Below are 23,905 nucleotides of genomic sequence, written 5' to 3'. Positions count from 1 at the left end.
TTCTTACATGGGAGACTCTAGACCAATATGCAGTGGATGCCAAAGCAAGCCTTCTACCAGGGACAGTGATGGGCAGTTCCGCTTCGGTGTCGCCATGCACAATATGAATGCAGACCTGAAGATGTTCCATCTGTGTCTTTTGAAAATCTTCAAAAATAGAAACACTTTAGTAAGACATTATTAACAGCTCTTTTGAAAGCCACTCTCTCTAACATTTCAAGACCATTCCACTGTAGACATATCCTCCAACAGACCCCCAAATTCAGGAGCTTTCACTATAGTACTACCCTCAAATATCTCCTCTCCACTGCAACCCATCTTTTGCCAATCCAGTTGAGATCTGGGTTCCAACTGCCACACGAGGTTTGTGGGAGCAAAGACCCATCCACAGTACTGACTGTAACTTTGTCTTGCATGTTTATTTTAGGTCCTACCAGAAGGAACACAGTCCAAAATAGAGGTTATCCCAGTGGGATACAAAATGCCAACTACCCAATGAGAGCCGCCCCTCCTCCCCCAGGTAAGCTGAGCATGCACCATCACCAGGCTGCTGTATCTGGACCTGCAGTGTCCCCCAGATACACAAGGGGAAGAAATCTATTAGCAAATGAGTGCATACATATTAACCAGCCAAGGGCCATTTCCCTGCCAGATGTGTTCCTCCCCACCCAGTTGCCTTACCTGTGACCCCCAAACTCAGGAAGAGTCAGAGTTAGTGAGACTAATCCATTAGGCAGTGATCTTACTCCCTCAGGAAAGACTCCCTGCCTCAGCTGCATAGAAAGGCGTTCGCTACTCAAGATAACTGGAATGTTGTCAGCCGCTAAGATGTAGGATGCTTCCTTTATGGAAATAGGACTTTTTCAGGTATAACCACAGCACCACCCACCTGCAGACAGATGCCCCTACATTATTTTGTAACTGGTTCAGCAGAACTGAATGTCCAAGGAAAATAACTTTATGCATAACTAGCATTCAGGAGACAAAAAGTAAAATTAGATCTGAGAGAATTATAAAGTCAGTATAAAAGCTATTTTGACCTTTATGTTGAGTATTTCTGATTTATTCAAATAATACAGATAAAACTTGTACATCAGGAAAATCTAAATGTATATAATTTTTTTTTAAAAAGACCTTTGCCCTTAAACATATTTTTGTTGTTCTTTGCCATCAAGTCAGTACTGACTCATAGCTGAACCTCGAGAAGGTTTTCAGAGGCAGTAAATCATATGAGAGGAGATTTCTTCTCCCTCAGAGCATCCGGTGGATTTGAACTATGGCCTTTAGGATTGCAGCACAGCCTTGCCACTAAGACCACCAGAGCTCCTTATAAACATATGTTTAGTGTTTAGAAAACACTGAAAAAGTGCACGAAGTTTTGTTTTGTTTCGGGGTAGTGTTTTTAATTGGATGTTTTTGTTTGTTTGTGGGGCTTTTTTTCAATCACTCACAAAATTCAATCTATATAAAACTGTTACCAGAATGCTTGGTGTTAGTAAGTGTAGGATTGAACCTCTGGAACGGTCATCTAAAGAACACACTTGACTCAGTTCACCCTAGACAATGGAATCCTAATGGAGCAGTGGCCAAGATAAGCTGTAAAACACATTTCTTTAGACTTTCTGTCTGGAATCTCACAGTTGTGGTTACAGTATTGACTCTGGTGCTGGATAGTAAAGAAATTCTCATGCCTTTGGATTTCCCCTTCCTGTCTTCCCTCTCCCTTCCCCTGTCCTTGAAATTAACAGATTAGCACAAAGGAACAGAAGAAAAGCAAAAAATTAGTGTTTTACCTACTTAATGCACCAGCTCCCAGCATGGAATTCTAGTCAGCTGGCTGGAGCATATGGAAAACTTTTTCTCAGCAAAGTAGCCTCAGAGCAAATCAGGCCACAAAGTCCCTATATGATCTTGAACTCCTCCATGACACTTTCTTCATCAGTAAAATGTTATTGGACCAGTGTCCCTTCATTAGTCCTTCTCAAACTCTCAGTAAGGAAGGATCAGGTTGAGTTTGGGGTTTTTGTTTGCATTTTTTTCACCTCTAATCTATCACAACTTTTATAAACTATCATAAAAATTCAATACTAAAAAAATGAAATTTCAAATAAAATAGGTTCATATTAGGTTCAATGGACAAGAAAATGGTGTCTGACAGATTTTTTTAGGAAAACTGCTAAATACTTATCCCCTGGGCATCTGAATGAGCAACGAAGTGAGTTGACCCCACACTGAGTGGCATTTCCAGGGAGGATGTCAGGCTGTGCCCTTCTGCTGGCACCACTTCTCCGTAAGAATGGGTCTCACTTCCTTCCCCCACCCCGGAAATCACACCTGTGGCCTGGATCGGAAATATTCTCTAAAGGGAGACACTCAAATGTCACCCCCTGGTGCTGGGAAGAAGTGACATAAGATGAAGAACAAAGGAAGCTGTTGCCACAATGTCTAGTGCAGGTCTAGCAGGTGAGAGGAATTGAGAGATTTCTGAACCTCTGTCAGAGCGCCACCCTGAGAGAGCTACAATGTAGGTGGAATCTGTTAACTGGGTAAAGGAAAATCTATTTCTGCGTAATAAAGGATTGAGATTACAGAGAAAATACAGATCCGGCCTGGAAGTGACCAAAGAATTCTAGACCAGTCTCCTCATTTCTTTAAGTGAAGAAGCTGGCACTTAGCTACCAGAACTGGAACCTATATTCCTCTTATAAATTAAAAGTCATCCTACTTATACCTAAGAGAATTTCTTCATGTGTCTGTTGGCTATCCAAGTATCTTCCTCTGTGAAAATTCTTTTAATGGTGATTAATTTTTATAAAACACAACGAATGAGGATGATAGTATAAAACACAATGAGAGTGAAGGATTGCAGCAAACACAATGTGTATGAACTTTGTATGCAAACCAGTATAAAATGTAAATTGAGGTCCTCTGCTAAATCGATTGGCAGAGAGCTTTTGGTGGAGTCCACCAACCATGCCTTGGGAGTCTTCTTTTCCTTCTCCACTCAGTATTTTTTCTTGTTTTTCTCCTTCACTCCAAGAGCAATATTAGTGGGAGAAGCAATAAGGATATCTTCATACATGACCTGGGCTGGTAACACCCCTGCTAGTCAGGACCCAGGGTTTGGACCCTCACATCATAATCCATTACTTACTGGCTGTTTCAGTCTTGACTAGGAATCATTGCATGGATCAGAGTGTTTGCTCCATCCAGATTGATCCGGCCAGTGGCCACATTTCCCCTGGTCCTGCTGAGAGCTCGGTCATCCTCACACACGGGTGCTCATGTTTCTGCTGCCTGTGCAGAGAACTCTCTCTGCCTCACACAATTTCTGTCATCACAGGAGACTAGAGCGAGGGCTACATGGTGGAGGGGACCTGGGGGAGGGTTTGTAAAACAATGAAAGAATCTTTTCTTTTACTTTTCCATAATTTTTGACTCATGTACTTATAACTTGTTAGTCAAATTTGTGTCTTCTAGGTTGCAACACCCCCATGATACATCTTCAAGGATATGAACATGTACAGCCAAGCACAATCAATAAGAGTGCATCTAAATTCCAAAATCAATCTCCATAATAGTCTATGTGTTTCCTACTGCCAAAGGGGCCCTTTAGAGTAGTGAGAGAAGATCTTCACCCTGAAACCCACAGCGTCCCTTTTCAGCAGGAAGTAGCTAAGAGAATACACCATCCCCTTTTCCTTATGACTCAGGGTGAAGTCTCTCTCAGGGAGGAGTGATAGGGAATGGCAAAGGACACACAGACAAAGAAGATTAATCAGAACTGGCTTTGACAAGCACTGTGGCATTTGGACAAGAACAAACTGGGAGAAGGGTAGAGAGAATAGTGCAACAATGAATGAGTGGAAGCCCAAAATCTCTGTAAATGTTTATGAAAATTAATAAAATATAATTATAGAAAAAAAAACAAACAATATGCTCCTGCAGTGTATGCAAAGCTGTCCAGCCCGGAAATGGGTGTCCAGCCACCTTCCAAGCCCTTTTGAGTCATAAGCTCATGATTTTTCTTAGACCTCTGAATTTGCCTGCCAGTGGCCTACAACTTTACCTTTCCTTAAGTGTGGGATTAGAAACTCTGAACATCTGCTGAGTCTGTTGTCAAAATTCAGCAGGCTTTTAGATAGAGTGTCTCCTTTGTTCTAGGCATTTGCTGGCAGTTTGATGCATTCGGTTGATGTATTTGCTCTAATTTTTAAATATGTTACCTTTAATCTGTTCTATTTTTTCAGGGGAACTAAGGCCCAAGTTAAGGCTTTGAGTTTGGAAAGCCAAGTGTCAAAACCACTAAGCTTTGTTTTCTTCACGTTTCCTGTCTCTAGGATACCATCAGAATGGAGTCCTCAAAAACCAGTTTGTGCCACATCCTCAGGGCCCTGGAAACCAAAGGTCCAATCCGAAAAGCCTTTACACCTCCATGGTCCGCCCACCTTTGCCACGGCAACAGTCCACTGGCACAGACCGAATGTCCCAGACGCCCGAGAGCCTAGATTTCCTTAAGGTTCCAGACCAGGGTGTTGCAGGGTAAGTGTCCCATGTCTTCAGCATGAAGCTGGAAAACTCCACCGTCATCACTTGCACCAAAGTTAAGGGATTTCTTTAGATTGTTACTGTGTTTCCAATTTAAATGTAGTCCAGGGCAAAAGGCCTTGAGGCCCATGGCTGGCATTTCTACATCAGCAACCAAGTTGATAGCACACAGCTCATTCTCCAGAAGTGTCCAGAGAACGCTTAGCCCAGAAGTTCAATTATTCCAACCTTTTCAGCTTTCTGGCAAAATGAAGGGTTATTGATTTATAACTGTGCCTGAAGTTGCAGAAACACAACATCTGACAGAGTCTTTAATGAAATGAAGAAGTACACTTCAGTATTCTATGAGATAGATGTTTCCTGGTGATAGAGTGGAGAATGTATCAGGCTGCTAATGCAGAGGTGCATGGTTTGAATCCACTAGCAGCTCTGCAGAGAAAGATAGGTGGTCTACTGCCATATAGATTTTCAGCCTCGAAAACCCAATGGAGGGTCACTGCAAGTCAGAGTCAGTTAAACGGCACTGTCATAGACTCCAAAAGGGGAGGAGGAAGGATTTAAAACCAGTGTGTGGAATTTATCAGGAAATAGATTTGGCATCAATATGGAGAATGCTTTAGTAGTACAAAGAGAAACTGCTCTAGGAAGTCAGGCGCACCTTGTCCCTGAAAGTGGACCACATTGTTACTGAAGGCAAGGGGTTCTTTCCGTAGTCAATTGTCAATAAGACAAATGGATTGAAATATCTATAAATGCACTTTATTACAGATCTGTGGAGGACAGTGGGCCTCAAAGACTGCCTCCCTGTCTGGGAGTGGTCATGGCCTTATATGTTGTTGTTGTTGTTATGTGCTGTTGAGTCGCTTGCGACTCATAGTGACCCTACGTACAACAGCCCTAAACTCTGCTCTGTCCTGTGCCAATCTCATTGTCTCCAACACACTCATCCCGATTGCCCCAGTCACCGAATCAATCCACCTCCCAGAGGGCCTTCCTCTCCTGCGCTGTCCCTCCACCCTCCCAAGCATGGTGTCCTTCTCCAAGGACTGGTCTCTCCTTACAGCATGACCAAAGTATGTCAGATGAAACCTCAGAATCCTTGCCTCCAAGGAGCAGCCCGGTTTAACCCTCTCCTGGATGAATCTGTTTTCCTAGCAGTCCATGGTACTCTCAATACTCTTCTCCAACACCAAAGCCCAAGCACACTAGGGTGAAACTCTAGCTCATTTAACAATGCACTTTTGTTAGTTAAAAAAAAAAAGGTGGTAATTTCTACATCTGAAAAGGACAGTTCCCATTTAAGTATCAGTAATTCAGGAAGGCCCCAGTTCTCTTTCTGGTAAATAGGCAGATTAAGATACAATTTACATATGACTGCAGAACCAGCTTCACCAGGATCTAGGATAGATACGTTTCCTCTTCTGGTAAACAGGCAGAGCAAACTACTCTACATGACCAAAGACAGGAAACAGAATTTGGAGGCTAAGCAACTAGTTTTGCAGGCTGAAGAAAAATAACTATAGTGTTATAACTGATACCTATATAGAGAATTCTGAACTTATTAATATCACCCTATCATTCCCCCCTCTTTATATAAGTCTTATATCTATAAGACAAACATACCACCCCATCAAGATGGTTTGGAATCATCAGGCAGAAATAATTGTAAAGAAGGATGTTATTAAGTTTGAGTTTTGGGGGAAGTCAGTTCTGGGTGAGGTTTCTCTTTCAGCCCTTTAGTAACTATGTGATAGTGGGTGGTCCTACTACTTCTTTTCTCTTTACTTCAGCTTCCTTTTCTGCATACAAACTGCAGAGTTATAGGGAAGAATAGAAATAACATATATTTTTAAAAATATACCTAGTGTGCTGTTTGGCATGTAGGAGGCTACTCAGTCACTTGTATCTCAAGATGAAGATGATGATGAAATCACCGCTGTTCCCTGGTGATTGAACTGGTGACGTTTAAAGAATCTTCTGACTCTGTAATCCTCAATGTTAGAGCACTTCTTTGAACTGTGCTCTAGTTCACTCTCTCACCTCTTTCCCTCTTTCAAGCCCATCTCCATTTTCCATTCTCTCCAGGTCTCCAGAAAGGTGAGAATTCCACAAGTAGATGACTTTAACAAACAAAATTATTCGCTCACAACTTAAGAGGGAGAAGCCCCAATTCAAGGCTTTGGTTCTTGGGGAAAGGCTTTCTCTCTGTGTGTCTTCTGACTCTAGGGGTTTCCCAGTACAGCAGCCTGGATCTAGAGGACTTGCTCCACTCCTGGATCGTCTTTCTTGGTGGCACTGAGATTCCTCCTTCTCTGCTTGCTTCTCTCTCTTGTAATCTATTCTAAGACAAAAAGTGGTGCAGACCACATCCCAGAGAAACTCCCGTATACCCAGTCAGGCCTGTGACTCGATTAAGGGCATTTTTATTGACAGATCATGGTATAGCGGTTGACTGCATCATTTCATAACTGTCACAGACCCTGCCTCTTTAACATGAAAGTTAGAATTTACAACATGTAGCATAAACATATAATCCTGAGAATCATGGGCTACCCAAATTGACACGTTTTTTGGGGAGACACAACTAAATCAATGATGGCTTCCAAATGGGGTCCAAGACGCTTGTATATAAAATAGAGTCATGGTGGGAGAGAAAGGGCAGTACCTTCCGCTGAGTTGGCAGCTAGACCCTGTGATCAGATGTGTTTCCTACTTTGGCATCTTCATCCTGAAAAACACAAAGAATGTTGTCATGGCCCTTCTCCTCTGGGCATGTTTTGCCTCATTTGGGCTACAGATCTGAAAGCATCTTAATTTATCAAATGGACGGCTATCGGTAAAATGGATCTTGCTCTCTTTCTCCCTCTCTTATGTAAATTGCATGTACCTGGTTTACCTAAGTGCCTTGGTCTGATCTGTTTTCCACTTGAGTATGCACCAGAACCCCCGAGAGGATTCGTGGTAGCTGTGATGGCTGAGCCACCTCCATGCTTCCTGACTCAGCAGGTCAGGGGTGTGGCCAAGAAGTTGCATTTCTGTTCCCAGGTGATGCAGAGGCTATACTGGTCCAGGGTCACATGATTAGGACAACTGATCTAAAGATTCCTGCTGTTGTTTGATCAATGAGGGGAAAGGGCATTGCATAAAGGTGAGTTAGAGAGGTGATGTAGAAGGCACAAGATTTCCACGAACACCTATAATGTTCAGGTGAGTAAACACCACCAAGAAAAGTCAGACAGCTTTTTTATCACCTTTCCTGGGTCCAGTTTTCTGTCCCCAAGTAGGGGAGGGATTAAAGCCAGCCAACGAAATGCATCATCTCTTAACTCGGTCTGCTAACTTCCTTCATACTTTGGTTTTGGCAAGCAAAGCCATTTTTCCAGCCTGCTCTGCAAGTCACAGACCTGCACGCCAGCCAGTTGGGAGCCTCTGTCAGCCAAAAGTAAAAAATTAGGGAACATCATGTCTTAACTGAGGCTGCTCCATTCCAGCCCTCAACTGTGTGGTTCCCTGTTTAAGACTTGCCCCACCCTTTGCTGGCTTCAGACCTACGATAGGTGCATACAGGGCTCTCTGGATGACTGGCTGTGAAGCCAGAGGAACAGCCACCTTCACGACTATCCGTCCACCAGGCTGCAAGATTTCCTAACTGCCTACTGTGTAGAAAACTCTAGAATACTTGCCTGCCTTTTCTTTCTACATTTCAGTCTGTAGTGTGAACATCCCTTAAGAAAGAGTATTCTAGTCAAAGGGCTGAGCTTTCCTGGTATTTATTTTCTAAAATTTGAAAATTAAATTTGTTTCTCTATAATGTGGCCAGGGACCTTGACCATGGAATTTCAGGAGCCTTGTGTTTATCTAAATATAACAGCTTCTCCTCTTGTTGTTGTGTTATGTGCCGTCGAGTCGCTTGCGACTCATAGCGACTCTATGTACAACAGCCCTAAACTCTGCTCTGTCCTGTGCCAATCGCACTGTCTCTGACACTCCCATCCCGATTATCCCGGTCACTGAATCAATCCACCTCATAGAGGGTCTTCCCCTCCTGCGCTGTCCCTCCACCCTCCCAAGCATGATGTCCTTCTCCAAGGACCGGTCTCTCCTCACAACATGTCCAAAGTATGTTAGACGGAGCCTCAGAATCCTTGCCTCCAAGGACCCACCCGGTTTAACCCTTTCCAGGACAAATCTGTTTGTTTTCCTAGCAGTCCATGGTATTCTCAATACTCTTCTCCAGCACCACAGCTCAAAGGCATCAATTCTCCTTCTATCCTCCTTGGTCATTGTCCAACTCTCTGATGCATAACAAGTGATTGCGAAGACCATGGCCTGTATCAGAAGCACCTTAGTCTCCAGGGAGATACCATTGCTCTTCAGTACTTTAGAGAGGTCTCTAACAGCAGACTTTCCCATGGCAATGCGCCTTTTCATTTCCTGGCTATTGGTGCCAAGACTGTTGACTGTGGAGCCAAGCAAACTAAAGCTATGTACAATCTCAATCTCTTCACCATCCATCCTGATGCTGCCAATTGGTCCAGTGGTGAGAATCTTTGTCTTCTTGACATTGAGCCTCAATCCATATTGGAGGCTGCAGTCCTTGACCCTCTGCAGCAGGTGCTTCAGGTCCTCTTCAGTTTCAGCAAGCAGGGTTGTGTCATCTGCATAACGCAGATTGTTGATAAATCGTCCACCAATCCTGACCCCACATTTCTCCTCATAGAGCCTAGCCTCCCGGATAATCTGTTCTGCTTCTCCTCTAGGTCATGAAACATGATTACATTTATTCTACAAGCAGTTATTGGAACAAATATGGAATATGAGGCTCTTGAGTTTGTACTCTTCTATGAATATGAAAATTCAAAATTATCCATCTGTACAAATAAAATCACCAAAGTTAATTCTTGGGGCTTCCCCATCCTTTGTTTTACTTCTTGCTTCTCCATGCATTTTTCTTTACATTAAACATAAGCAAACATTTCTTTTGGACCATTTAAAATGGATAAAATTAAATGGTGTAACTTAGAAAAGTCTTTGACCGTTTACTTAAGTCCAAATTAGTGATTTCAGTACATGCAGAGTGTGCATCTTGACTCTTGCCTTGTCATATGTGTGCACTTTGTGACTGTTGTAGTATCATTGTTATTGTTATCTTGCAGTCTTTTCACAAAGCTTTGGTAAAGTCTAATTTTTGTTCATGACTCTCTTTTTAATTCTCAAGGAAAGTGAACTACTTAAGTAAGGACCATTTAAAGGAATAGTTCGTTCATCCACCTTTGCCTTGACTGCATAGGAATACTTGATTTGCCAATCAAATGTGCTTTTCATTTCCCCTCCTTAACTGAAGTGTACATAATATACCTACAGTCCATTAGTGGAAGCCAGACGAGAAATATCTTCTGTTTGAGCTTTTTGTATCCTATGGTCCATTTTATGCATGGAAAACTTCAAGAAATTGTAAGAGACTCCTGAGATTAATCCAACTAGAAGTTGGAGAAACAAAACAAAAAAAATACTGAATGTGTTCAGTGGTAGGGCATCAGGCCACACCACAAAGGAGGAATCAATAGAAAAATGTAAATGCTCAGCCTGTGTGTCTCTTGTCAGGTCCTAATGGAGTCATATTTTCAAGGAGCTTAGAATTTCCAACGAGTGTCCAATAGCAATATTTCTCAATTCATAATCTACAGGAGGAGCAGCCATATGTTGGCCCAGGCTGACATGGAGTTTAAGAATTCCCGGCATTCATTCCCATATTTCCAGTAATGTTTATAGATTCAACCTTTTGGAATAGGGCATATTTTTATTGGCCAATGAAATAAAATGCCATTATTTTCCTTGTTGGAATTTCAAGACATAAATTTCCCATCTGCATATCAAAGAGATGCTATCTGAAAGGTTAATCTCAGCTCTCCCAGGTGTTAGATTCCTCACACTCAGGCAGGAGGTGGAGGATTGCAAATCCGATTCCAGAAGATGACATGTCCAGTACGCACAGCATTTGCAATTGAGAAAGTGGCTGTGAGTCCTGATTCATTGTTCCCTTCACTGACTCATCCATCCTTTACCCCCTGAGCCAAGTGCCTTCTGCATACCAGATATGAGGCACTTAGATTGTTTCACTAGTTACTGTCTGTGCTACTTCATGCTTGTCGTTTAATCCATCTTCACTTTGGTGTCCTTACCAGTAAGGTGCCATCAAGTCAGAACCAACCCTTTAACAGGAGTTCAAAGGCAGTAAACTGCACAGGAAGAGATTACTCATCTTTTTTCCCATGGGGCAGCTGGTGGATGTGAACCACATGCCTTTGGGATTACAGTGCAGCATTTTACCACTAGACCACTGGAGTTCCCTCACCTGTAAAGTAGGGATAATTAAAAAACAAAAAAATTAAATAAATAAAAGTCACTTCTCTGAGTTTTCTTAAAAATTAAATAAGAACTTTGGAAACCACAAAGCACCTTGCTTTTGTTTCATTACTATCATGTAGTTTATATACCCCTTTTTAAAAAAATTTTTATTGTATTATTTTTATGTGTACCATCAAATCATATCTGACTGGTACAGTATATACCCCATTTTAATATCATAACAAACACACAAAAAGGTAAGATACAGATCTGTTTTGTAATAGGTTCCTTTTTTTTTTCTTGGCAGATGTTAGGCCACTAATGCAATCTCATCATAACCCAAAATGCCAATAAAGCTTTTTAATTACTCAATTACATTATATCTAGTTTGTTCTGGGAGAGCATGCAGAGTGGGTGAAGCCCTGTATTATTAACTATAAAAGTCCAAGAGATGTCTCTGTCCCCTTAAGTAATGGTGTGATGGTCATTTCTATTTCTGTAGAGTGCAGCTGAATCTCATAAAATGTCAAAAGAACCCATGTAAAACAAGTCCCAAACAAAATGTCTAGGGACAATGCTCTTAAAATTGAGGGCTTATTAGTTCCCTCAGTTCTGAACATGCTTGTCATGTTCTGTGGGCTGTTAGTTGTAATGGCAGCTGGAGCAAAGGATGGGTTATGGCTTGATCTAGATCTCTCACAAATATGCCTTGAATTCCTGGCATCTGCACCTGTGATGTGATTAAGTTTGGAAACAAAAGTTGGCATCTGCCATGTTAATGAGGCTGTAGCAGTGTGAACTGGATCCTAAACCTTAATAATTTCTGAGCTATTTGAAAAAAGAAAAAGGTACAGAGATACACACAAGGAAGAAGACAGGAGCCATGGGAAGATGGACTATAAACTAGGAAACTCTAGGAACCAAGGAATGCCTGGGACTAAGAATAAGGAAGAAATTGACACATATGATACCCTGATTTGGACTTTTAGCTTCTAGAGTTGTAAGAAAGTAAGTTTGTTATTTAAAGTCATCTATCTGTAATATCTATCTTCAAAGTGCTAACGAGCAATGATATTTAAAGACTAAGGTGTGCCTGATTCAATCCATGGTATTTTCAGTTGCTTCTTATGTTGAACCATCCTTGCATACCTGTTATGAATCCCATTTGGTCATAATGAATTACATACTGTTGGATTCTACAGGCCAGGATTTTAAGGATTTTTGCATCTATATTGATGAGAGATAGTGCTCTCTAGGTTTCTTTTTTTGTATTGTATTTACCTTGTTTAGGTATTAAAGTTAGTATTGCTTCATAGAAGGACTCTGAAAGTGTTTGGTTTTTTTAAAATAATTTAAGTAGAACTGATGATAGTTTGTTTATGAATGTTTGGTAGAATTCACCTATGAAAAGGAGGAGATTTTATGATCTGCTCCATTTCTTCTGTTGTGATAGATATGTTCAAGTGTTTTACAACTGTCTGTGTCACTCTACATAGGTTGTGGGTTTCAAGGAATGGGTTCATTTCAATAGCTTTCAACCCTGCCCTTTCCTAAGCCAACCTCACCATCTTGAACACACCTGTTCCCATTGCCACAGTCAGTATATCAATCCATCTCATGTCAGGTCTTCCTCTCCCACACTGACGCTGTACCCTTCCAAGCATGATGTCCTTCTCCAAGGACTTGTCCCTCTGGCATCATGCCCAAAGTATGTTGGAGATGGAGTTTCAAAATCCTTGCCTCCAAGAAACAACCTGGTTTCACCCATAGCAGATCTTCATTGCTGAAATGTCCATAAAGAACTTTGTTATTCTGTGTCTGAAATCCTTGCTACAACCTCCAATGAAATTAATATTTTTTTAGATTTTTATTTTATTATTTTTTGTGCATGTACCGTCAAATCAGATCTGATTGGTACAGAAGGAAATTGTCTCTCCTTCTCCAGCAGAGCATCTGGTGGATTCAAACCGTGTACCTTTGGTATTGCAGTACAGCTTCTTGCCACTAGGCCACCAGAGCTCCCCTGTAATTAATATTTTTATAACACCGTTTTCAACCATGAGATTTCTCAGGAGTGCAAATATCACAAAATATCAGAGCACCATAATTATATAAGTCATGCATGTCTATTACAAAACAAGTGTATGCAAAGTAATTTAAGAGGGTATTTGGAGTTGTTGTGTTGTTGAGTCTGGTATACCTTATGAATGACAGACCTGAATCTCCTCCTATCCCTCTCTGACATTCTTGAGCTCATTGCTGTAGTCACCATGTCAGTCCATCTCAATCGAGTCTATCCCTCTTCCGCTGACTCTCTACCCTTCCAAGTATGATATCCTTTTTCTAAGGAATAGCCTCTCCTAGCAACATTTCCAAAGTATAAATAATGAAACTGTCATTCTTTTGGCAGTCCATGGGATGTTTAGTACTCTTCTCCAACACCACAACTCAGAGGCATCAATTCTTCTGTCATCCTTATTTATTGTCCAGCTCTCAGTCAGATGCATAACAAGTAATTGAAAAAAACCATGGCCTGAATCAAGCACACCTTGGTCTTCAAGCTTACATCACTGCTCATTAGCATTTTGGAGAGATCCCTGACAGCAGACTTGCACAGAGTAGTACATCTCCTGACTTCTGGTACCAAAGGTGTTGACCAAGCACCCAAGCAAGACGAAATCATTAGTTGTTTCTATCCTTTCACTGTCTATCATGATGTAACTCCTTGGCCCAGCGGTAAGGACCTTTGTCTTCTTGATGTTATGATGAAATACATATTCAGTGGTAGAATTCTCACCTTGTGAGAAGACCTCTGATTCCACTGCCTGCCAGGGCACCTCACAAACTGCCTCTAACCATCTGTCAGTAGAGTTTCTTAACTAAGGCAGACTAGGAAGGAAATCAGTCCAAGGAAACCCTATGAATGACAACAGTCACCAAGGGGATGGTACAGTGGGGGCAGCAGGCCATTGTGTTGGGCGTGAGGGTATCATGAGTTGTCTTGATTCAGCAGCCGCCGTCAATGGGGGAGAGGGCAGTGGTGTGCTGGTGAACTGGTTCTCTGGTATAAAAAGATCTGAGTTGTGGCTTTGATGGTGTCTGTGGGAAGACACTCTCATCGTGGTGGTATTAGGCTACTAACATGACTGCCAGCAAATGCAGACGGGAATCAATACAGGCCTCCTCGGGGGTTTCTTCTGTACTTTTGCAACAGTCACAACCTCAGGTGCATAGATAGGAATGCAGTAGAGAGAATTCATTTGGAAAGGACAAATTTTGAGTGTGTGTTTGCTTTTAATATATTTAATTACATATATATATATATATTTTTTTTTTTTTTAATGACAGCTGTGTTTACCAACTGGCTCACCAAATTCCTGAAAATTTAGCAGTCTGCTCTCATAGCCCCACTAAGCTGGCCCCAGCAGGTGTCCTTTTTGTTATGTGTGTGATGTCTGTAATCCCTTCTTTGCTGGGCTTGAGCAGTCCTCTCTTGGCTGAGAGTCGATGGCCTTGGGTGCCTCAAAGACCTCATTAATCAATTTCTGGCAGCCTAAAGAAGGTCATTATTTGTCTGAATTATTAATTACACAGGATCGCCACCTAGTGATGCAAAAGAGGTTGTCAGAGCTATTAGATTTGACTGGTTTTGGTTTTTGAAGCAGTTTGAGCCTTTCTGACATCAACCCCTAGACCTCTGGTGGTGGAGCAAATGACCGAGTACTCAACTACTAGCCGAAAGATGGGTGGTTCAAACCCACCCAAAGGCTCCTCGGAAGACGTGCTTGGTGCTCTAAAAGGTCACAGCCTTGAAACCTTCCAAAACATGCTGGTTTGGTATGTGTCCGGGAAGCGCTATGCTCTGTAGAGGTCTTCATAGCTGCTTTCCAAAAGGAGGTTTCTAGGATTTTTTTCCCCAAGGTCTCTGGGTAGATTTAAATGCTAGCCTTCTGGTTAACAGTTGATTGCATTTTGCCATTTTACACTAACCCTGGATGGAAAAGAGGCTCCAACTATAAAAATCTGGAGGGGTGTGTGTGTGTGTGTGTGTGTGTGTGTGTGTGTGTGTAACACAGAGCGATGCATTGCCAACCCTGCTTTAAGTAACCCCTCCCAGGGTGCTCTGATTACACCCTCCCTGCCACCCTGTCCTTTCACTTCCTCATTGCTGGGAAGTCAGAAATCAGACCACTTCTGATACCCAGGCTAATAGCTCTTATTAACCAAATGCTGACACATCCTCTGTACATGGATTGCTAAATTAAAAGATTGTTCACCCAGCCAGCTTGCAAAGAAGAAAGCACTTTTAGAGCAGCGAGTGGGGGTTTTCAGCAGGCATTTAATAGGAAATGATGTCATACTGATGGTCTGTAAGATGCCTTTCCTCTTAGAAAAAGAATATGAAAAAGTGAATGGGGCAGGAGGACTGGCTTAAAAGGTTACTTAAATCCTACCTTCCAGGCAAGGGAGCTCCAGGCTGCATCCAGGGCCCCCTCCAGTCAGGAAGAGTCCTGCTCCCAGCTCCCAGCCATAACTGCCACCCAGCTTTTCCCTCATGGTCTGACTTGTTTGTCAGCACCGAGTTAGGGTCTGTCATCTCACAACCCAGTGTGCAAGCTGTGCTGAGAGAGCTGGACCTCCAAGCTGGGCGTGCCTTATCCTTCCAGAGCCTGGGCCTGACGAAGGCCTCTCCCTTTTCCTGCTTCCTCCCACATTTCCAGCTTGCCTCTGAGCAGGACAAGGCAGGGTGCAGAGCTGTTGCTATAGTGTCATAAGGAGTCCCAGGCCACTGTACGGCACTTAACAACTTCCAAAGCCAGCCCACCTCACCGAGTTGAGTTGCAGCCCAGCCCTTCTTTGAAGACATTCTGAGCTTACATGTCTTTTGCTAGCATTTGCTTTCCTTTGGTTTGTTGTTAAAGTCAGGTGTTAGGGCAGGGCGCTGGGGAGGGCATATTATTCTTTTTGTGTGTTTCAATAATTTAATGGAGATACTTAGGAAAATCATTATTTCAGATATACGTATAAAGAGCTCATTCAATAGAAACAAGTTATGGTTGTATGCTTTAGAAACAACATGCAGGTAGTGATCCCACTTCGTTTCCATGCTGTTGAGTCATTCTGATTTGTAGCTGCCCTACGTTGGGTTTCTGAGGCTAAAGATCTTTATGGGGGCGACAAGAGAGCATCATATAGAAAAAGAATAAATGTAAAGTCAGAAGTTCCAGGTTGGGGTTGGAGTTCCAGTGCTGCAGGCATTTTGACTGGCATGACTGGGCTAGGGAGTGCCACTGACATCTAGTGGGAAAAAATGAGAGATGCTGCTGATATCAGCCCCCACAAAGCAGAATGATCCTCCCACGGCGGAATAGTGCAGAGGTTGAGAAACTCTTCTCTAGTTACACCTTTGCACAAGAATATTTACAGCAGCATTTTTCATAGTAAGTAAAATGGGAATCCATCCACTTAACCAACAGCAGTGGTCTCAATAAACAAATTGTACCATTCGTACACTGGAACAGTTTAAAGTGACAAAAATGAACTAAGGTTCAGCATGAATACATCTCAGATGTCCTGAGTGATGGAAAAATATGTGTACTAATTCTTTGAATCATTGTTATGCGTTGTCTAGTCACCTTCGACTCATAGCAACCCTATGTACCACAACCCTACTCTATCCTGTGTCAATCTTATTGTCTTTGACACACCTACCCACATTACCTCAGTCACTGAATCAATCCACCTCATAGAGGGCCTTCCTCTCCTGTGCTGCCCCTCCACTCTCCCAAGCATGATGTCCCTCTCCAAGGACCTGTCCCTCCTTACAACATGTCCAAAGTATGTCAGACGAAAATTCAAAATCCTTGCCTCCAAGGAGCAGCCTGGTCTCACCCTCTCTAGGACGAACCTCTTTGTTCTCCAAGCAGTCTAGTGTGATTCAGAGTGATCCTAACAACCCAGAACAGCCTGGCTTTCCTCACAATTTCTGATCTACTTGAGCCCATTGCTGCAGTCACTGTGTCAAGCCATCTCGTTGGAGGTCCTCCTCTCCTTTGCCGTCACTCTGCCTTCCCAAGTGTATGGTGTCCTTCTCCAAGGAGTGGCTTTTCCTAGCAACACGCCCAGAGTATAACATTTAAGACTAAATCTTATCATCTTTGCCTTCAAGGAATACTCTGGCTGCACCTTCTCCAAGACATATCTGTTTGTTCTTTTGGAAGTTCATGAGATATTCAGTACTCTTCTCTGATACAACAGTTCAGAGGCATCAATTCTTCTCCTGTCATCCTTATTCACTGTCCAGCTCTCAGCATCATAGCAAGTGATTGAAAAGACCATGGACTGAACCAAGTGTACCTCAGTCCTCAAATTAACATCATTGCTCCTCAAAAATATGGAAAGGTCCCTGACTGTAGACTTTCTCAGTGCACCTTACCTCCTGATCTCCTGACTGCTGGTACCAACTATATTGATTATATATATAGTTTTTTAAGAATATTTACATGAGGGTAAAAGGACAGTGCAAGTAAGGAAGACCCAGCTGAGATGGATTGACACAGTAACTAGGGCAATGAGGGTAGGTGTGTCAGAGACAGTGAGATTGGCTCAGTATAGAGCTGGGTCCAGAGCTGTTGTGCATAGGGTCGCTGTGAGTCACAGTCCACTCAACAGCACATACCAACAACACTAAATATATTAATATTTAGTATATACCCTGGTTAGGGTGTTTAGATGTGTGTAGGAATATTTACATGTGCAATAAATATATTATGGAAAGCAAATTATTACTACAAAATGTAGGTATTCAAAATTTGAGAGAATACAAATTGGAAAGGCAAATGCAGGCTGCGATGGCACTGCGAAAATTTCCAAAGTTAGAGGTGAAACACGACTATTAAGTGTGTGTGTGTGTATGAATATTAATATATTTGGAAACAACAGTATAACAGCAGTCAAATCTTTGTTAGAAGAAACCCAATGGTACGTACCATGGTTATGCATTCAATTACTAACCCAGAGGTTGTCAGTTTGAACCCACCCAGTGGTTCCACTGGAGAAGCTCTGCTTCTGTGAAGAGCACAGCCAAGGAAACCTTCTGAGGAAGTTCTCCTTCACACCTGGGATCACTATGACTCAGAATCAACTTGATGGCAAATAGCATTTATGAGGAGCCAACTCCGTGTCCAGATTAACTCAATCAGAGCTCACAACACATGCGCTTAGGCAGTGGCCTTTTCTAAGAAGGCACTTTAATTCTTGGGGGAAATGTAGGGTGTGAAGCTTGGGCCACTGGCTTCTAAAGGTGGAAGTGGACTTGAACTTGAGAAGTCTGATAGGCCTTGGGCTCTTAAGCACCACTCGGTGCTATTGCCTCCTATTGGTCCCCATCTCTCATCCATCTCCCCTCTCTCCACAGTGTCCGGAGACAAACAACCAGTCGACCAGCCCCCGCAGGGGGCAGACCCAAGCCCCAGCCCAAGCCTAAGCCTCAGGTGCCCCAGTGCAAGGCTCTTTACGCCTATGACGCTCAGGACACAGATGAACTTAGCTTCAATGCCAATGACGTTATTGATATTATCAAAGAAGGTAAGTGTGTGGCTAAAGGACTGGAACTTAAGTACACAGTGACTTTGATATAAAAAATTAGTTAAATATGAAGAAAATGTATGAACTCGTCTGACTGAAACTTGCATAGGCAAGCTCTTGGTTTAATTTAATCAGGACTCTAGGTTTGGTTTTTAATGCTATACGCTCCGCCCTATTTGTATTTGCTTCCTCTTTATGCTGTTTGATGTCATGGCTATAGATCAAAGCACAGCTGAAATCTACCTTATCTCTGAAGCATGCCTTTCTTTATATTAAAGTCATAGGTTTCACTTTAACTGAACCAAATTCATTTATGTGCAAATCCCTGAGGTTACATCCATCTACATGAGAACCCCATGGCTTTGGGATTGCAGTGCAGTTTCTTACCACTAGGCCTCTAGTTCATTGAGTCTTTATGAGTCATAGTTGATGGTACCTAAAATCAACAGTTACAAGACATGTTAGTTGCGGCCATCACTGAGTGTTACATTTTCAAGTGAGTATTATTATTCCTTCCTCACTATTTTCAGCTTTGTAGGAATAGCGTGCATCAGAGGGCTCTGGTGGTGAAGTCCGGAGGAGTTGTGCTGCTAACCCAAAGGTGGCTTTCTCTAGTGGTTCAAATCCACCTGCAGCTTCATAAAAGAAAGATGGGCAGTCTCCTCCCATGCAATTTACAGCCTCAGAAAACCTGCTGGAGAATCAATTATGAGTCAATACCAACTCGATGGCTTCAAGTTTTTGTGAGATCAGATATGATTAAGACACTTTCCTATTTGTGTAAAATATAATCCTAGAATTTATCAAAATATTCTAGCTATAAATTAACACTATAAATTAAACAGTGCTATATGAGTGTAAGAATGAATATCCACTTACAACAGATGCAAGAAACAGACTTGTGTATATAGTTTTACTTAATATATTATAATAAATTACCATATTTTATCATATATTGATACATGGTAAATGTGACATTTGAAATCAGAGAAGACTAGAAAATGACTTTGCATTTTTAGAAGGAAATCGTTATCTCTACCTCATATACAAAATAAGTGTCAGATACATAAAAAATCTAAAAATAACCAAATTATACTCTTAGAAGGAAACCCAGAACATTATATTACTTTTTGGAGGAGAAAAGCCTTCCCATGCAAAACATAAAACCCCAAGCCCATACAGGGTCTGACCTCATTAAAAAGTTAAATGAAAACCTTCTGCCTGGTGGAAAGCACCAGAAGCTGAGTTAAAAGACAGAAAACAGACTAGGAAAAAATATCTTACATGTACTAGAATAAGAAGACACACACTCTAGGCCCGAAGTGGGCAAAGGCGATTGAGGTAAGGCTCAGAAAAGCATCAGGAATCACCAGTGAGGGACAAAGCAAAACATCTCACCAGTAAGACTCTGGCAGAGAACAGAGTGTGATACGGATGGTCTGCATTCTTTTATGTAAACTCTTGGAGCCTGATGAGTTTCAGAAATTAGAAATAGGAGCTTTTCAGGGAGCTCTGGTGGCCTAGTGGCAAGACGCTGCACTAAAATCCCAGAGGTACGCAGTTCAAATCCACCAGATGCTCTGCTGGAGAAGGAGGGGCAATCTCCTGTACCAGTCAGATCTGATTTGACGGTACATGTAAAAATAATACAATAAAAAGTAAAAAAAAAAGAAATAGGAGCTTTTCAGAAGTTCCTAACTGTGTACATATCAAATATGCCCTTGGGTCCTAGGACAACACCATATTATCAAATGTATTAATGGTTCAGCTGTGTGTTTTCATCATCAGTGGGGAGAGACACAATAAAGAAATTGAGTTCACTTCAAGCCAACTGTCATGACCAGATGAACTGCTCTCCTTGCTGTCCACTAGGAACCAACTCATAGCTGACCTCCATTGGGTTTCTGAGGCTGTAAATCAACTAATAGGTGATTGCCCACAGAAAACTTTCCAATTTTAAGATTTTCTGGATTTAATCATTACAAAAATGAATGTGGACTGTGATAGTTACAATTAGGAAAATGAGTGCCCCCATCCCTGGTGTTTGCCTTAATACTTAGGGAGTCTGGTGGCCTAGTGGGTAAAAATTGTGCTGTCAACCCAAAAGCAGGCAGTTTGAACCCACCAGCCACTCTCCGAAAGGAAGAGGAGCAGTCTCCTCCTGTGTGATTTACAGCCCCTGAAAACCTGCTGAAGGGTCCTTTACTAATGGGTTCTGACTCAACAGCATTGAGTTTCAGCTTTGCGTCTTCGTCATGGGATAGTTGGGATAGGTTTTTTTGAGGAGAAAAATTTAACATTAGTTAAAGTTTTCAAATTCTTGTGTCAAAATAATTACTTTAGGTTTATACTTTACCCCTTACACCAAAATAAACTAAAAATGGATCAAGTATTTAAATCTATAAAAAGAAATGTAAAATACTAAAAGCAACCGTGGGAGAGTTTTCTTCTTTAATAATGCCAGAATAGGAAAAGACTCCTAAAAATAGCAGAAAACCCAGGAGTCATAAAAGAGTAATTGATTCAAGTAATTATTAGAACATGAAACATCTTAAAAGTTGTTAGTAAAAATAGGGAAGAGGTATTTAGAACTCCCAACAGAAAAAAAATTAGCAAAAGATATGAATATAAGAATATAAATCCACTAGCTGTTTCACAGGAGAAAGATGGGCAATCTCTTCCTGTGCAATTTACCACCTCTTAAAAACCTTCTGGAGAGTCAGCTATGAGTTGGTTCCGACTCAAAGGTACATAACAACGTGCAGCTATAGAAAAGATTGAAACTGGATATACGTGGATATGAAATAAGTCTTCATATCCATTGATATTATTGAGTCTTTAAAAGAAACAGAACATATGGACTACACTGTATGCGACCACTTGTGTAAAAAAAAAGTGTATGAATTTTATATGTACTTGTCAATATACACATGTAATATCTCTGGGCAAATATATAAGAAGCAGATAGTATTTGCCTCCAATGAAAGGATTGGGGTAGATGTTTTCACTCTTTATCCTTTCATGCATTCCAAAGTACTACTTATTAAAAAAATTTTTATAAAAGATCAATAGAAAAGTTCATATCATTTGAGAAATCAACCCTCAATTTTCTTTTTGTAAGTGAGCACAGATAGATACATAAATAATGAAAATTTGAAAACAAATGTCAATCAGTAATGGAATGGTACAAGCTGAGTTTAGAAGAGGCTGTGGCACTAGAGATATCATTGCCAATGTCAGCTGGATCTTGGCCAAAAGCAGAGAGTACCAGAAGAATGTCTATTTGTGTTTCACTGACTATGTAAAGGCATCTGACTGTGTGGATAACAACAAATTATGGCTAACCTTGAGAAGAATGAGAATCCCAGATCACCTGATTGTGCTCATGCAAAACCTATACTTGGACCAGGAGACTAGTGTGTGTCCTGTCTCCATACTTTTTCAGTCTGTACGCAGAACAGATCATTTGAGAGTCTAGACTTTATGAGGAAGAATGTGGCATCAAGATTGGAGGAAGATGCATCAACAACCTGCATTATACAGATGACACAACCTTACTTGCTGAAACTGAGGGCCTGAAGGATCTGCTGCAGAGGGTCAACGACTGTAGTTTGCAATACGGATTGACACTCAACATCAAGAAATCAACGACTCTCACCACTGAACCAATATGCAGCATCATGATAGATGGAGAAGAAATTGAGATCTCTTGGCACCAGCGGTCAGGAAATCAAAAGATGAATTATATTGGGAGATCTGCTGTCAGGGACCTCTCCAGAATGCTAAAGAGCAAGTATGTCAGTCTAGAGACTAAGGTGAGCCTGATCCAAGCCATGGTCTTCACAATTACTTGCTATGTATCAGAGACCTGGACAATGACCAAGGATGATAGGAGTTGATGCCTTTGAGTTGTGGTGCTGGAGAAGAGTATTGAACATACCATGGACTGCCAAGAGAACGAACAGGTCTGTCCTGCAGAGAGTGAAACTAAGCTGCTCCTTGGAGGCAAGGATTTTGAGACTCCATCTCAATTACTGTGATCATATAGCCAGGAGGGACCATTCTTTGGAGAGGGACATCATGCTTGGAAGGGTCAAGGAGCAGCGCTGGAATGGAAGACCCTGGATGAGATGGACTGACACAATAACTGGGGTAATAAGGTGTGTCTGAAATGGTGAGATTGGTTCAGGGTAGAGCAAAGTTCAGAGCTATTGTGTATAGAGTCGCTGTAAATCTTAAGTGACTCAAGGGCACATAACAACAACAACAGAGTAGCACTCTTCTGCTAAGCAAGGTCTGTGGTTTGAACCACCAGGCTGCTTTTTGGGAGAAAGATGTGATGTTGTTCTGCTTCTTTTAAAGACTACAGCCTCAGGAGAAGCCCTATAAAGGTGGTTCTACTCTGTCTTCTAAGCTTGTTATGAATTAAAATATTGTCTTCTAGGCTTGTCAGAATTAAAATAGTGGGATATAATGCATCTGGTTTTTAAAATGAGGTACAAATATTGAAGTTTACATGTTTAAAATATATTAAAAAGCAAATAATGCAGAATCATCAAATGTAGAATGACCTGTTTCTTTTTCAGGTAAGTTTTGTGTGTTTATAAATGCACAGAAAAAGAGCTGGAAGAGTATGCCAGAAATAGTATTATAAGGGAAGTGAGGATTATAAAAGTGTGTCACAGACTAGGTTGTCAAAGAGGCAGATGTTGCAATCAAGTAGAGGCAGAGAGTTTACTAGGGGAGTAAATAAGGAGCTGAAAGGCACTCTGGTGGCCTAGTGAGTAAGGAGTTGTGATGGCAGCTCAAAGGCAGGTGGTTTGAATCCACCATCTGTTATGAGGGAGAAAGAAGGGCAATCTCCTATGTGCAATTTACAGCCTCTGAACGCCCACTTGAGAGTCAGCAGACTCAATAGCAATGAGGTGAGAGTGATGCAACAGTTGACTAATCAATCACTAAATGAAAAGTTGGCAGTTCAAACTCCCTCCACCTCCAAAGCTCTCAAAGCTCTGAGAGAAAAGAACTGGTGATCTTCTTTAAATATGGTCGTCATGTACCATTGAGTCAAACTGATACATAGAGCTATCTCCTGTATCAGTCAGATCTGATTTGACGGTACACACACAAAAATAATAAAAATTCAAAACAACTATGAGATATCATCTCACCCCAGTCAGAATAGCAAAATTTAACAGAACAGCAAGCAACAAATGCTGGCGAAATTCTGGAGAAACTGGGACCCCCTTACTCACTGTTGGTGGGAGTGTAAAATGGTGCAACCTTTGTGGAAGGCGGTGTGGCACTTTCTCAAAAAGTTGCACATAGAGATACCATTTGACCCAGCAATTCCACTACTGGGAATATACCCCAAAGAGACCATAACTGACATCCAAGCAGATATATGCACACCCATGTTTAT

At 41.6% G+C, this 23,905-nt stretch overlaps 1 protein-coding gene across 1 annotated transcript in view; it reads left to right on the top strand.

Moving 5' to 3' along the window:
- MYO1E (myosin IE) overlaps window positions 1-23,905 on the top strand; it is a 171,567-nt gene that overhangs the window by 143,954 nt on the left and 3,708 nt on the right. The window contains exons 25-27 of the mRNA XM_006902783.1: window positions 428-520; window positions 4,341-4,542; window positions 18,314-18,483. Of these exons, the coding sequence (XP_006902845.1) occupies window positions 428-520; window positions 4,341-4,542; window positions 18,314-18,483 (465 nt within the window). The remainder of the gene's footprint in view (window positions 1-427; window positions 521-4,340; window positions 4,543-18,313; window positions 18,484-23,905) is intronic.

Source organism: Elephantulus edwardii, unplaced genomic scaffold, assembly GCF_000299155.1.
Source record: "Elephantulus edwardii isolate Elephantulus edwardi_28Jun2011 unplaced genomic scaffold, EleEdw1.0 scaffold00449, whole genome shotgun sequence".
In the NCBI taxonomy this organism is placed as follows: Eukaryota; Metazoa; Chordata; class Mammalia; order Macroscelidea; family Macroscelididae; genus Elephantulus; species Elephantulus edwardii.
The sequence above is the reverse complement of the archived record's forward strand: the minus strand, read 5'-3'. Positions and strand labels throughout refer to the sequence as shown.